Genomic DNA, 14,413 nt, shown 5'->3' with positions numbered 1-14,413 from the left:
CCAGGATGCTTTCCATGTTGTCCCAGAGCCACCCCTGCACCTCTCTGGAGTATCAGTGATGCTTGCTTGGCTGGGGAGGGGAGGGGATGAAGGCAGATGTTGGCTGTAGCAAGGCTGGGAGCCATGACAGGGATCAGAGGGGCAGAGGCAGTACAGGGGCACGCTATTGCAGACCACCTCCTAGAGGGGATGCCAGGGTTAGTAGCAGTTGCATGGCTGCATAGCAAAGAGGCTGAAGCGGGGTTCCCAGGAGCCACATGCCCCTGCTGTTTCATGGGTGTTTCTGGAGCCTCCTCAGTACTGCTTTATACTTTCTGCTGGCTCTCCCTCAGCGACATACTCCCACCTACGTTGTCAGCTATGCCTCCAATGCCTGGCAAGGCACCCTCTTCCCTGCATACGTTCCTCTTCCCTCTCCAGCTTGAGGACTACATTATAGATCACTCCTCAGCCCATATCCATCTCAGCCATGTTAAGGAGGCTCCTTTTTTCCCCTACTTCTTTTCTTGTACTTTCATTTTGAAAGAAACTGTAGTAGTATATTAGTAGTTTTGTGTCATGCAGGCTATATTGTCCTAGGCAAAAGCAATCCAACTGCTTCAGGACTAAGCTTTTCATGGATTAATACAGTGCGCTGGCAAGCAGAGCAAAATAACCCACCCTGAGCTTTGTGCTCGTATTTCTCCACGCTGCCTGCAAATAGGCCCTCAGCAAAGATGGGTCATGTGCTTGGAAGTGATGTAAGAAGTACAAGCTTCTTCCAGAGCTGACAGCATTGTGGCACAGTAGCATAGCGTGTACCAGTACTGACCAGGAATGAGAACCTGAGTGGCCAAGTTCACTTGGAGGACCAGCAAGAGACAAGATACTGTGAGACTTAGACTTGACCACATTATCCAAGTTAAAAGAGAAGCTTGTGATAGAGCCGGGGTTTGAAGACAGGTTTGTTGTTTTCAGTGCTCTTAACCACAGGTACAGCTTTCCTGATGTAACTAGTTTTAGTTTCTGTGTACAGCTGCTTTTGACCTAACTAAATAATACATAGTCACTGTCTTGCATGTGTGTCCTGCATAACTCATGCAGTAATCTGTATTAATCTTGACCTGCCAAGTTAGAGTTGGGTTCAAATTCAGTTAGTTGTGTTAGGATTAAGTCGCCACATTAAAAAACCCACAATAACCTGTAGGAAACTTTCTCTTTCCTCCCTTCATTTAATTAAGCCTCCTATCCCAGACCCAAACAATATGAGAGATTTTGTCAGCTACCCAACAGCTGGTAACGAACGGCTTCACTGCACGATGAAGCGGACAGAAGATGACCCAGAGGTTGGTGGTCCATGTTATACTCTGTATCTGGAATACCTTGGGGGACTGGTGCCTATCCTGAAAGGTCGTCGTATCAGCAAGTTGCGGCCAGAGTTTGTCATCATGGATCCTAAAACAGATGGAAAAGCAGGTAGAATTGAATTGTTGCTCTCTATAAAAAAATTATTTAGAAATACTTCAGATACTAAATCTTCAAGAGTTAAAGAAAATCTAGATATGCAACATGGAAGGTGGCATCAGATATATTTTTTCTGATGCAAAAAAAGTCTTCAGCATGACTTACACTCAAGCCTCTGAAATTATACCATGCTGTCTTCTGCTTTACAAAAGGGAACTTGTACTTTGAATAGTGGGGAATTAGTAGAAAATACTCTTTAATCTTAATTTTGAAATTCAACTGAATGCTATTCACCTCTGAATTATGTTCACTTGAGTTCAAGCTGTTGGAAATTTGGAGTTTATACTAGGCAGGTTGAAGAACAGTTAACTTTCTCTGCATAGTTTTATCTCAACTGCTGTCCGTGGATCGGATTTATGCTTCTGATGACTGATAGTTGTAACTGGTATCAGTTTTCTGAAGCAGCACTTACATTTTCTGGGGCCTGTTTTGATAGATGAAATCTATGGAAACAGCTTGATTTCCACTGTGATTGACAGCTGTAACTGCTCGGACTCCAGCGATATTGAACTGAGTGATGACTGGGCAGCAAAGAAATCTCCCAAAATCAGTCGAGCTAGCAAATCACCCAAACTTCCCAGGTAATCATTTCCTGGATATTTCTTCTTCTTCTTCCCTAGTTTTTCTTTTTTTTTTTCCAAATGCTGTCTTGATAAAATTAAAAATAAGTCTTGATAAAATTAAAAGCAAACTTCTTTGGGCAGATAGGAGTCTTCTGGAGGAGTAGGGTCCTCTATGGTGTGTAGTTCTGGGGTGATCTCAGAGCTTGATGTTGAGGTGGACTTTGGGGAAGGTTCTGGGACAAAAGGTGATGGGAACAATAGGGCACCACTTCTCCCCAAGCAGTACTGAAGAATTATTTTATAAACTCTCCTACCATTGCCTCTGCCACATCTAAACTCTTGCCACTGTAGGATATATTTTGTCCTTCAGACAACCTGTGTTTTCACCTCCTCTGTGCTTTGGGTCCTTTGTCTAGTTAAAACCTTTATTTCTTTGGGGGTATTTTCAAATTCATAAGTCCATGCATAGGTGGCATAGATCCTGGTGTAGGTGGCACTGCTGCTGTGGTGACCTTGCAAGGGAGCCTCAGCAAACAGATCCTCCTAAGTGCTGGGTTGACAAGCTTCTGTAACGATATGCAAAATAAGCTTATTATTCATCTTGTTGCTTTCCTGCCAGCTCTTCATTATATTCATTATGTACATAGAACCCTTCACCTGCACAGAGTCTCGCTGATGTCTGATGCTTCTCATAGGCACTGTTGTCTCTCTGCCGTCTTCATGTTATGGGATTGAGGCCCTGATGCCGTCTAGCTGCAGCTGATGCTTTTCCAAAGACCTTACATTATGAGCTTGCCCTTACATGATGAGCTTGCCCTAGTATGAGGCAAAGCAACTGCACCCTTTTATATGTGAACATAATGTGGGAAATACTGAAGTTGTAGTTTAGTAGAACTTGACATTTAGTTTAGTAGAACTTGACATTAATTCCTGAGCCTAAAACTGAAATGGTGCAGGAAAAACAACTGTGCTGCGTCCTTGGTTTTCTAAGAGTGTACTTTTGACATGTAACTTTTGTTCATTATTTTTTCTGCCAGTGAGCTTTTATAGGTGCTTGATCTCTTATTTGTGACCTCCTTTGTACAGTGGGAGGTAGGAATAACTTTTTAGAGTAAGAGCACTGACAAAGTTTGTGGAACCTTGGTTTGCTGTACTAATGTGGAAATCTGCCAGCTGAGATGTCATGTTTGCATTTCTTGAGACTGTGCTCGAAACTGAAATAGCCCTACACCTTTATTATGAGTTCGTGGAGGATATGGTGTATCTGGAAGAACTGCTGTCAGCTTTGTTAAATGAACCAGAAAGCATCCAGTCAAAGTTACTGCAAGTGTGTCAGGCCTTATATCTCTTTAAATTTCACCCATAACTCCCATCCTGTAGACTCTATTAGTCTTCATTAGTCACTTAGAGGACACCATACCAGTTGTCTTCATTACATCTTTACACTCAAAACCATGAATTTTGTGCATGTTTGTATGCCTGGTGATGATTCTAATTATTGCTTTATATGCAGAATCAATATAGAAGCTCGCAAATCTCCAAAGATGTCACGAGCTGCACAGGAGATATCAAGATCGCCAAGGTTACCAATAAGGAAACCTTCTATTGGTTCACCAAGCCTAACCCGAAGAGAGTTTCCTTTAGAAGATATTACTCAGGTATTGTGCACATTACCAGACCTGAGTCCAAATGCATCTCCTTCTAGAAGCAGCAAGTTGTGATATACATAAATGATCACCAATAAAAAAAATAATTATAGTAGCTAAATGGAACAACTAGAGGATTTTATGTTCCAGTTCAATGTTAATGTTTAAAAGTGTCAGTGGAGTATCAGGCATTGTTTGATAAATCCTGGCACCAGTAACTTCTGTCAGCGTGAATCCATGTGAGAGGTTTTATTCTACGTGATGTTGTTGGCAGTTTGAAAGTGTATGTGAAAATGCTTCTTATTCAGTTTCTCAGAGCTGTCCTAGTGCCACCATAGTTCTCTGCTTTGCTAAGAATTGCAGAGATAAGGAAATGCTTACTTCAGAGGGCCACGTGTTCTCTGTTTCATAATTTATAGAATCATAGAATGGTTCAAGGTCATCTAGTCCACCCCCCTGCCATGGGAAGGGACATCTTCAACTAGATCAGGAACATGGAACAGCCTTAATTGGAAGGAAGGCAAGGAATTAGCACTTTGTGCTTTTTGTGGTGTTCATGACCTGTGGGTAAATGAAACTTAGCAGGCTGTAGAACTGTCTGGGTTACGTAATTTATGAATACCAGCCTGCATTCTTTTAATTTTGTTTTGTTTCTTATCAGTTGTTCTTTTCTGCTCTGTCTTTTCACTTTTTCCTTTATATTGAAACATTCTAGATCACTTACATAGCAGCAGTATATAGGACCAAAAGTCCTTTGAATAGGGCAGGAGACCAGAGGCTTAGATCCTGCTCCTGATATTGACAGTGTAGCGCTTGGCCTTTTAGAAAATCTCTTGGTCTTTCAGACCTAAAATTTGATCACCATGGAAGCAGTGATTTGGGAAACTGCTATGGAAGCTACAGGAAGAATATGTTTGTCAATATAAGTAATTAATTTCTGTCTTATTTATTGATCTATAAAGTGATTTTTAAATATAGAACTAACAGGCAGGGTGTATTACTTCCTGAAATGCACAATAGCCATGCTCTTGTTGTGCAGGAGAAGCAAGCATCTGAAAACAGACCTATTCACACTAAGCAGCCATCACGTTCAGATCTTCAACAGCTTTAATCAGCTTGTGTGGCTGTTGTATACATCATTTCTGATGGTGTTCAGATATCAAAATGAGACTTCTTAATGACTGGGTATAACAGTTGCTACATAGGCACAGCAGGCTGTTTCAATAAAATAAAACCTAGAGAAGTTGAAATTGTATTATTACTTGCAGTAGCTTGATTGCTCTGTAGGTTTTTATTAGAGCTTTTTACAGATTTTATTAGGTGAAAATGATCTTGTTTTTGCTTTGCAGCACAACTACCTTGCTCAGGTCACATCTAATATCTGGGGAACAAAATTTAAAATAGTGGGTTTGGCTGCTTTCCTACCAACTAACCTTGGTGCAGGTAAAAGTAAACTCTATCGATTTTTTGCATGTGAAACTCTTTCTAACAAATAAAGTTACATGCCTGTGATTTCTTTTTAAGTCATCAAAAGAGTTCTTTAACAAAGCACTTATTTTGTGTGGACAGTAGGAATTAGATTTTACAAAATTCACTGTAACTAAAAGACATTAAAACCTATAAATACAATAACAAGATGAACAATAAAATGTTAAAAGTCTCAGCTGTAATAAAAAGATTAATTAAAAGCCCAGACCTTTATTTTTACAGTTTATTTGAACAAAAACCCAAAAAAATAAGAAAAATTTTTGAGAAGACTATAAAAATCGCAGTGTTTAAGTTACTGTAATAGAAGTATTCTTTACACTCAAATTTTTGTAGTCATTTAGCTACTAATTATATCGAAATAATGTTAAAAAAGCTCTTACAGCATCATGCTCAAGATTCTTCAAGTCAGTGCATAGCCTTATCATATGGTTCTCTTGCTGGAGCATCAGTAAATTGGTAGCCTTCATGAAAAGTAGCAGTTGCCTAATCTCTTGACCTTCTTGTGTGTGTGCCATTTCTCCCTAGATAGTCCTGTGGAAAGGAAGAAGGCTAAGTAAAGAACAGGGTACCACCTAGCAGAACTAAGCTCTGAACTGAAATATTAATGCAAGTATTAGGAGTTTTACAAGCTCTTTGGAAACCTTGTTTTCTCCTGTGTTGCATTATATAGTCAGGTCAGGACTACATAATGATGCCCTGGATGCAGAATTAGTTAAAATAGATAACTTTTGTAGCTATATTTACTGTTGGACAAGAGATGGAGTCCAGCTACTGGGGAGAGGACCTTCTCTGGCCCAGGCTCCAGGCAAAGGTTGTCCTCTCAGGATGTTGTCACCCTGGGAACAACCAGTGCTGCTATTATGGAAGCCCTCAGGTTTGTTCCAGCCACTTTTTTTTTTTTTTACAAATTTCTGACATCTGCATTTGCAATGATTGTCAAAAGATAGTGTAGGAGCGACCCTACTGGTTTAGACCAGAGGTCATTCTGATTCTTTTATTACCAGTGACAGATATGTAGCAGAGGATATAAGTGTAGAGTAAGTGTGTGGTGACAGTTCCTTCAAATGTCCTCCCAGTCTCCGGTGGTTTGGGTCCCAGGGACTTCCTGAGACAGGAGGGGCTTCTTTGTGTGTAGTAACCCTCAACAGATTTCCTTCCTGAGAGCTTTCCCGCTTTCCCCTAAAGTCATATAAGTTGGTAGCTTCCTGTGGTGGAGTTCCAAAAGTAGAATGGAAAAATTATTTTCCTTCTGCAAAAATAGATGTGAATATCAGATGAAGTAATTAATTATTTCTACAGATTATTTAACTACAGAGATGCTGCTTCTATTTAAAGAGAAATAGCTTAAAGTAACAATCTGTTTTATCCTGTTTATGCAAAGTGTTACATAGTGATTTGGCTAAGAATGGCCCATATATGCATTTGTTGATTAATACATTAAATAAAAATAGACGTAACTCTTCTGTCTGCTTTGAATTGGTTCATTCTTAGCTTTAGATGCTCTTTGTGTAACAAATTTTTGTAATTTCTTGTTATACTCTTTCTCCAGTAATATATAAAACCAGTTTGCTGCATCTTCAGCCCAGGCAGATGACAATATATCTCCCAGAAGTGCGAAAAATTTCAATGGACTACATTAACCTGCCTGTCTTTAATCCAAATGTTTTCAGCGAAGATGAAGATGATTTACCAGGTAAGGAGGAGCTGGAGGTCTGCCATGTTGTGGGTTAAGCTAGATGGAGGACAGATCACTTGTGTCCCTCGCCCCCTCTGGTAAACACACAAATCAAAATCCCTTAGTCTGATGGGGTCCTGTAGAACTGAATTAGAATAAGACTAGTATGTGTTATGGACATTGTTTTCTAAAATACGGGGAAAATATAATCCGTATAGAGCTGCTAAGTTTCAGGTTGATTGAAAAATCAATCATCTTCTATTTAGTTTGCCAAGAATTCTCTGTAGACCAAAGCCTTGAATTCTTCATCTTTGTAGGACAGAATTGTAATGTGTTGGAAGCCTAAAAGGGTCGTTCTTGTGACTCAATGGCAGCAAAGCACAGCTTGATAATAGGGGCTTGGGTTGGAGGGGAGGTTCCCATAAAACTCAGCCACCCTTTGAGAAGTGATAAATGCCCATTTGGCATTTATCAATACCAGGTCTTACAGAGAGGCTAAAATAGTAAATAGTCTATAAACAAGAGGATCAGGAAGAATTTCTCATTTCACTGAGATGTAAGGTTGCAGAAGATTCAAGCAGTTCAGGGAAGGCTTGGATGCAGGTGATGTGAATATGGCAGGTGAAAGGACTGGAAGTACACAGGACCTCGTCCAGTCCAAAAAAAAATCATGCCAATAAAATTAACAAATAATAGGCAAGAAGGTAAAATAATACCTTTTCTGAATTTTCACATCAGTGAGGGATTCCTGTTGCCAAGTCACAGTAACACAAAAATGAAATAGAAGGAAAAAAAAAAAAAAGCTTTCACATGGCTTCCTGAAAATTTGATTAGATCTGCAGTATCAATTCCTTTTATATTACTAAAAGAGCTGAAATGCTACTCAGAATTGCAGGTTGGTGAACACCACAAAAATGTAGGGAAAACTGTTAGAGAATTTTGTTAGAGCTTTTTGAGAAGGCTAGTAAAAGCATCATACTACCCTGTCCTCCATAACAACCTTCTTGTCCACTTTTTTCTTTCTAGTTTCTTCTGAAAATTCATTTCTGACTTAGCAAATGGAAGCTACTTAAATCTTCAAAACATTTTTGTGGATATCCTTTCTTACAGACTGCATATAAAGGAAAAAAGTGGCATATACTAATGGTAAAAAATATTGCAGTGTAAATAATGATTACATGGTAGATTAAAAAAAAATAGTAGAAGGCTGCTCTTGGGCACTTAAATGTTCACTGAAGAGTATGTACTCTTGGGACGGGTGTTTTTTAACGTAGTCAGTGAAGATTTGGCAAGGCAAATGGACAGTGAATTGATTTAGTTTGCAAATTATGCAAACAAATCAATTAAAAACTATCAGAGAAATGAAAAAAGCATTGGATTTAAACACTTTGGGATATTAAGCAACATGGCAACGAATGACATTTTGTTTGATAAGGCATTTAATACCCATGACAGCAACATTCTGTGCTGCTCAAGCCAAGCTAACAATTAAACCTCAGGCTCTGATGGATAAATTGCTAACCTGCAGGCATCAGGATGAAAGCATGGCCTGCCAGCTGAGCACAGAACCACGCTGCCTTAGGGCCAGTTAAGTTTAGCTGTCAGTCTTCTTCTAAAGGAATGAACAGAACTACTGTAAAAATTTGCCAGCATAGCCACAGACCTATCTGTACAGCTACCACATTCGTGACTGATACTGATAAAAGCCTAATGCTATCAAAAATATAGGGCATAGATAGATGACTAGACTTTTAATTAAAAATTAATTGGGGACTGGGCTGTAGCTGGAGGAGTTCTGACTAATGGATCTCTTGCCTGATCTGGTCTTGCAAATCAGAAGTCTCCACAGAATTTGGCACACTTAAAAGATCCTGGATATTACTCTAGTCTCTTTTCATCCCATAAACTTGCTGATGCAACTTATCATTTTTCATGGTTTTTGTACAGGAAAACTAATAAAGAATCTGCAAGATTCTTGGGGATTTTAATATAGTACTTAGTTTCCTCTCATTATTATATTTTGTTCCTTCTTATCTTGACTTAGGCACCCATGCTTGGTTCCAATGTCCTCATTTCCCTACCAGCTTTTCAGTGGTAGTTTCTGTTAGAATCACCTTCACCACTTTTGCAAAAGGAACTGCAAGCAATTGAGCAAGCTCCATGCTTCTGCTTAAAATTATCAGACTTGCTTCTTGCCTCACTGTCCTTTGTTTATCACCACCACATGTGGGAAACCTTTCCTACATTGCTTCTTTTCACATTTCTGACTGCAGCCTGTCCAAACATTGACATTGAAGTTGCCCTGGCTACAGTACCCACGTCTTGAATCTTTTGGGCATCCCATCTATTTTGTCACGTCTTTTCCTTACAAATCCTTCAAGAACTTTTGTCAGTAAATTTTGTCAGTATTTCATTCCATCATATTCCTCTCTCTCTTTGTTTCATCATCCTTCTTTTTGCATTACTGGTTGCTTTGTCACCCACTATACTTGAGAGAATAACCTTCCCTTAAGAGAAGGGAGGTTCCCTAACCAGTGAGACAAATCACAGAATCATCTAGGTTGGAAAAGACCTTGAAGATCATCCAGTCCAACCATTAACCTCACACTGACAGTTCCTGAGCTCTATGTCAGCCCGACTCTTAAACACCTCCAGGGTTGGGGACTCCACCACCGCCCTGGGCAGCCCATTCCAATGCCTAACAACCCATTCTGTGAAAAATGCTTCCTATTATCCAGTCTAAACCTTCCTTGGCACAACTTGAGGCCATTACCTTTTGTCCTATCGCTTTCCCAACAGTTTTCCCAACTGTTGTCTGTATTCTCCAGTTTTCCTAAGCTCACTGAGTCTGGGTACATTGTACTAGACGCTATACAGTGCCTTCAGTGCAGGTCTTCAACTTTCTTTTTCTTTTCCACCACTCTTTTTTTTTTTTTTGGATGACAACAAATGTCAAAGTCAAAACTCCTAACTGCTGTTAGATCAGGGCAGGCCTGAGAAGCATCATTTCATCTCCCTCCTGCAGCTTGATTCAGCATGACACAGTGACACTCGGCTGGCTCTAGAGAGAGTCAGCCTGGATCAGCGGCAACTATTTTGTGCCTCACCATCAGGTAGCAGCAGCCCTAGAGGAAGCCAGGAGGCCACGTTAGTGGTCCTAGGACTAGGGGCAAAGAAGAGGTGGCAGCAGCCACAGGTCTGTGAGTAGATTTTCCTTTCTGTTGTTTGTTGATGTATTTATTATCAAAAAACTTCCCTGAAAACTAGTGAGTCCTAATTCAGCAAAACTTCTGTTGATTTGAGTAGAAGTATCTAAAATTGACTGGTAAGTGAATGGTAGTTCAGACCCATCAGGTAAACTCCTGGCTCTGAAAGTCCATGGCAATCATAATGTAGACTGAAAGCAAGCTCTGAACCTTTACTTCTGAAGCATCAGTCCCAAGAAGTTACTTTAAAGTTGACCACCAGCTGTTACAGTGGGAATCAGCAGAGACAGGCTGGCTTACTTGTTCAAACTAAGGCCTGATCCTTTGATTTGGGGATCCATAGCAGGCCTTCCAGATGCAGCAGAGTGCTTAAGCAAGTACATAAAGATAGCAGGTAGTTTAAAAAGTCAAAGGTAAAGTGGAATGACGAAAGTACAAAAGATGTGCAGTGTTTTTTTCTTCTAACTAGCTTTAAAAAACATTTTTTCCCCAGTTTCTGAATTTTATATCAACACTACTATGACATTTTCCCATTAAACATTTTTTAGCGACCCACATGTCTTCCACAAATGCTGAAGAAAACCCAAGAATACGTTGAACAGTGCTTGGGGAAGATTCCCGATTTAGTGCCTGTTCCCCAGCTGTTTGCCTAACCTCTGCCGTCAGGGAAGGCTGGTGGCCCCTCGCCCCTCTGGGCCCCTCTGGGCACAGGCCTCGCCACTGCCATGGTGTGCGAGGGGCCACTGGGGCCGAGGGGACCCCTGGGGCAGCGGGTGACAGGCTGTGTTGTTCGTTGCAGTGCCCGGCGCCCCCGGCGCCCCCGCCAGCAGCCCGCCGTGCACCGTCAACATCCCCATCGCCCCCATCCACAGCTCGGCCCAGGCCATGTCGCCCACGCAGAGCATCGGCCTGGTCCAGTCGCTGCTGGCCAATCAGAACGTGCAGCTGGATGTGCTGGCCAATCCGCCGGCGGAAGCGGGGGGCGAGGGGGCGGGACCTTTCCCGGGGGCGCCAGGCCGCTTCCCGGGCCCCGGGGCAGGGGCGTTGGTCGGGGGGGAGCTGGGCCGCGCCGCCCCTGCGCCCCCCGCCCTCGCCCCGCCGCCCCCCGCGCCCCCCGCCATCGCCTTGGCCGACCTGCGGGACCACGGCGACCGCGAGCACGAGCCCCCGCCCAAGGCCAAGGCCCCACGGCCGGGGCCACAGCTGGTGGAAGGGGACGCCGTCGTCTTCGGGGCCGCTCAGGAGCTGCAGCTGAACAAGATGAACCCCCCGCCGCCCTACCCCGGCACCATTCCCGCCGCGCCGCCCGCCGCCCTTCCGCCTCCGCCCGGGCCCCCGCAGCCACCCCTCGACCTCTGCCTAAAAAAGGGGGAGTTCTCCCTCTACCCAGCGGGGCACTACCAGACGCCCCTGGGGTACGAGCGGATAACCACGTTCGACAGCAGCGGGAACGTGGAGGAGGTGTGCCGGCCTCGCACCAGGATGCTCTGCGCCCAGAGCACCTACACCCTGCCGGGGCCCGGCAGCTCCGCCACCTTGCGCATCACCGCCGCCGAGAAGAAGATGCAGCAGCCCTGCGCCAGCGCCACCCTGAACCGACTCACGGTCCCCCGTTACTCCATCCCAACTGGGGACCCACCGCCCTACCCCGACATCGCCAGCCAGCTGTCCCAGGGCAGAAGCATCACGCAGAGACTGGACAGCAGTATCATTCATGCGACTCTGCGGAGGAACAGCAGAGAGGCAGCCCTGAAAATGGCTCAGCTGGTGGATGGTCAGAGAGCCACCTTACAGCTTCCCCCAAAAGCCAAGAGCAGCGTTGTGACAGCACAGTACCAGCAGAGAGTACCCACTGCCTTGTACACCTGCAGCCAGTGCAGCAGCGGTGGCGGTGGTGGCAGCAGCAACGCGAGCACTGGTGGTGTGGGCAACATCACTAGTGCCAATGCTAGTAGCACCACTTCCAGCATTGGTGGCATGAGACCTGATCTGAGCACGGGGAGTGGCTCCCAGCACAGCTCTGTCATTGCTCACTCTGTCAGTACTTCGCCTCTGGCCTCCCAGTCCTCCTACAGCTTGCTGAGCCCGCCTGACAATTCTCGTGACCGAGCGGATTATATCAACTCTGCCTTCACGGAGGATGAGGCCCTTTCTCAGCACTGCCCGGTGGAGAAATCGATACGGCACGTACCCGTGTCCTTGACGGAAGCTGCCCTCGGTGTAAAACGGCCACCGCCATACCAGTGGGACCCTATGGTGAGTGAAGAGATATGGGTTCCTCAGGAAAGGACATCTCAGAGCTCCGTGCCCAACCCTCTAAAACCTACTCCCCTCATCATCGGTCAAGCGCAACATCTGGATATGTCTCGAGTGCCGTTTGTTTCCCCCAAGTCTCCAACCAGTCCCACTGCCACTTTCCAGTCAAGTTACGGGGTTGGAGTACCTTACCCAGGAAGCTACAGTGCCCCTCCCCTTCAGGGAATGCAGCCCCCCTGCTCCCCCAAAGAAGCTCTGGCCCCAACGCAGTTTGCACAGCAGGAGCCCACAGTTGTGCTTCAGCCAGGTTATCCATCCAACCTCTCCTATTGCCCTTTGCCACCCATGTATCCGGGAAGTAGCGCCTGCTCTAGTTTACAGCTGCCACCAATCGCCTTGCACCCGTGGAGCTCCTACAGCGCCTGCCCGCCCGTACAGAACCCCCAGGGCACCTTGCCCCCCAAGCCGCTCCTTGTGGTGGAGAAGCCAGTCATGTCTCCCCCGCCAGCGGAGCTGCAGGGCCATGTGGGCACAGAGGTAATGGTGGAGACGGCAGACACCTTCCAGGAGGTGCTCTCCTTGACGGAAAGCCCCGTTCCTCAAAGGACAGACAAATTCGGCAAGAAGAGCCGGAAGCGCCTGGACAGTCGAGCCGAGGAAGGAAACGTGCAGGCTATCACTGAGGGCAAGGTCAAAAAGGAGGCAAGGACACTGACCGACTTCAATTCGCTAATATCCAGCCCTCGGCTGGGGAGGGAGAAGAAGAAGGTCAAGAGCCAGAAAGACCAGCTCAAGTCCAAGAAGCTGAACAAGACAAACGAGTTTCAGGACAGTTCGGAGAGTGAGCCAGAGCTTTTTATCAGCGGGGATGAACTGATGAACCAGAGCCAGGGCAGCAAAAAGGGTTGGAAAACCAAAAGGAGTTTGAGGACAGCCAGTGAGCTGGATGAATTCAAGTGCCGGAAGGCCAGCGAGAAGGAGGACGGGAGGCTGGGGAGCCAGGGCTTTGTGTATGTGATGGCCAACAAGCAGCCGCTGTGGAATGAAGCGACACAAGTCTACCAGCTGGACTTCGGAGGGCGGGTGACCCAGGAGTCGGCAAAAAACTTCCAGATTGAGCTGGAAGGACGACAGGTAGGAGAGGGTGGCACACGTGGGCTGGGGTGGGGTCTAGCGTTTGGGAAAGCCGTGCCAGAAATAAGCTCTGTCTCTCATGCAGCCAAGTGCTTCCCAGTTGTGATAGCTGCTCTGAAAAAAAGCTTTGCCACATGGTTAATAAAAACCAGCTGTCAAAGGTCTACATTAAGAAGGGAGGGTGAAGTTCAGTTGTTAAGTAAATGTACAAAATATGTTTGGTCTTACTGCAATCAGACATGGAAATAAGGGCCTTCTTCAGTCTCATGGACTCTTACTGCTGAAGGTAGGTGGGTTTTGTAATAAACACAACGAATCTCCCCAACGATAGCTGCATTTGGTGGTTGTGGGTGGCAGCTAGCTGAGTGAACACTGCTCCCTTCTTGTGATTCTCACAAAGGTTAGCCAGTCAGCGATGGCTAAGGCAGAGATGATGGATGGGCAGTTAGGTTGCCTCCATGCCAAAACTTCCTCTTCTGGGTTTCCAGGCCTCTGGGTCTAGAGGATGGAGGCACTGACCCTCTCCAGAACAAAGTGCTCCTGGGTGGCTTCTGAACTGCCTGTGAGTAGAGGGGTCTGTGACATTTAATTTTAGGCTCTCTCACCTTGGCCTGATTGGGATGTTACTACACCAAACCCAGGCTATTAAGTGGTACCAATCAGCAGGACACTGGACTGAGACTCAGGAGACATACTTATTTCCTTGTCCAGCTATCCCATCTCTATAAGTCACTTTTGATTTATTAAAGACACAAGGCTCTCAGCTCCATCTGACTGGGAGTTAGATGTCTTAAATATCCAACATGCATGACCAGTGGTGGTCTCTTGGTTTTGTTTGTCTGGAACAGCAGCTCATTAAAAAGGCAGTGGTCAGAGCTATTTATACCCCTTTCTTCTTCAGTTAAATAACTGTGGATACGTTCCTGTGGGCAGCTGTGCGAA

General features: G+C 44.8%; 1 protein-coding gene across 10 annotated transcripts in view; it reads left to right on the top strand.

Moving 5' to 3' along the window:
- TULP4 (TUB like protein 4) overlaps positions 1 to 14,413 on the top strand; it is a 165,186-nt gene that overhangs the window by 142,370 nt on the left and 8,403 nt on the right. For 9 of the 10 annotated variants that reach the window (XR_012632860.1, XM_074896490.1, XM_074896488.1 and 6 more), the window contains 6 exons: positions 1,221 to 1,455; positions 1,940 to 2,084; positions 3,580 to 3,724; positions 5,062 to 5,155; positions 6,750 to 6,893; positions 10,881 to 13,471. Coding sequence is in view for 9 of the 10 variants with exons in the window: in XM_074896490.1 (XP_074752591.1) it covers positions 1,221 to 1,455; positions 1,940 to 2,084; positions 3,580 to 3,724; positions 5,062 to 5,155; positions 6,750 to 6,893; positions 10,881 to 13,471 (3,354 nt within the window). In the remaining variant the exon portion in view is untranslated. Of the gene's footprint in view, positions 1 to 1,220; positions 1,456 to 1,939; positions 2,085 to 3,579; positions 3,725 to 5,061; positions 5,156 to 6,749; positions 6,894 to 7,901; positions 7,992 to 10,880; positions 13,472 to 14,413 lie in introns of those variants that run through there. The other variant, XM_074896495.1, reaches the window with a different exon arrangement.

The sequence above is a fragment of the Athene noctua genome, chromosome 1, assembly GCF_965140245.1.
Source record: "Athene noctua chromosome 1, bAthNoc1.hap1.1, whole genome shotgun sequence".
Lineage (NCBI taxonomy): Eukaryota > Metazoa > Chordata > Aves > Strigiformes > Strigidae > Athene > Athene noctua.
Note: the sequence above shows the minus strand (reverse complement) of the source record. Positions and strands in the feature narration are given on the sequence as shown.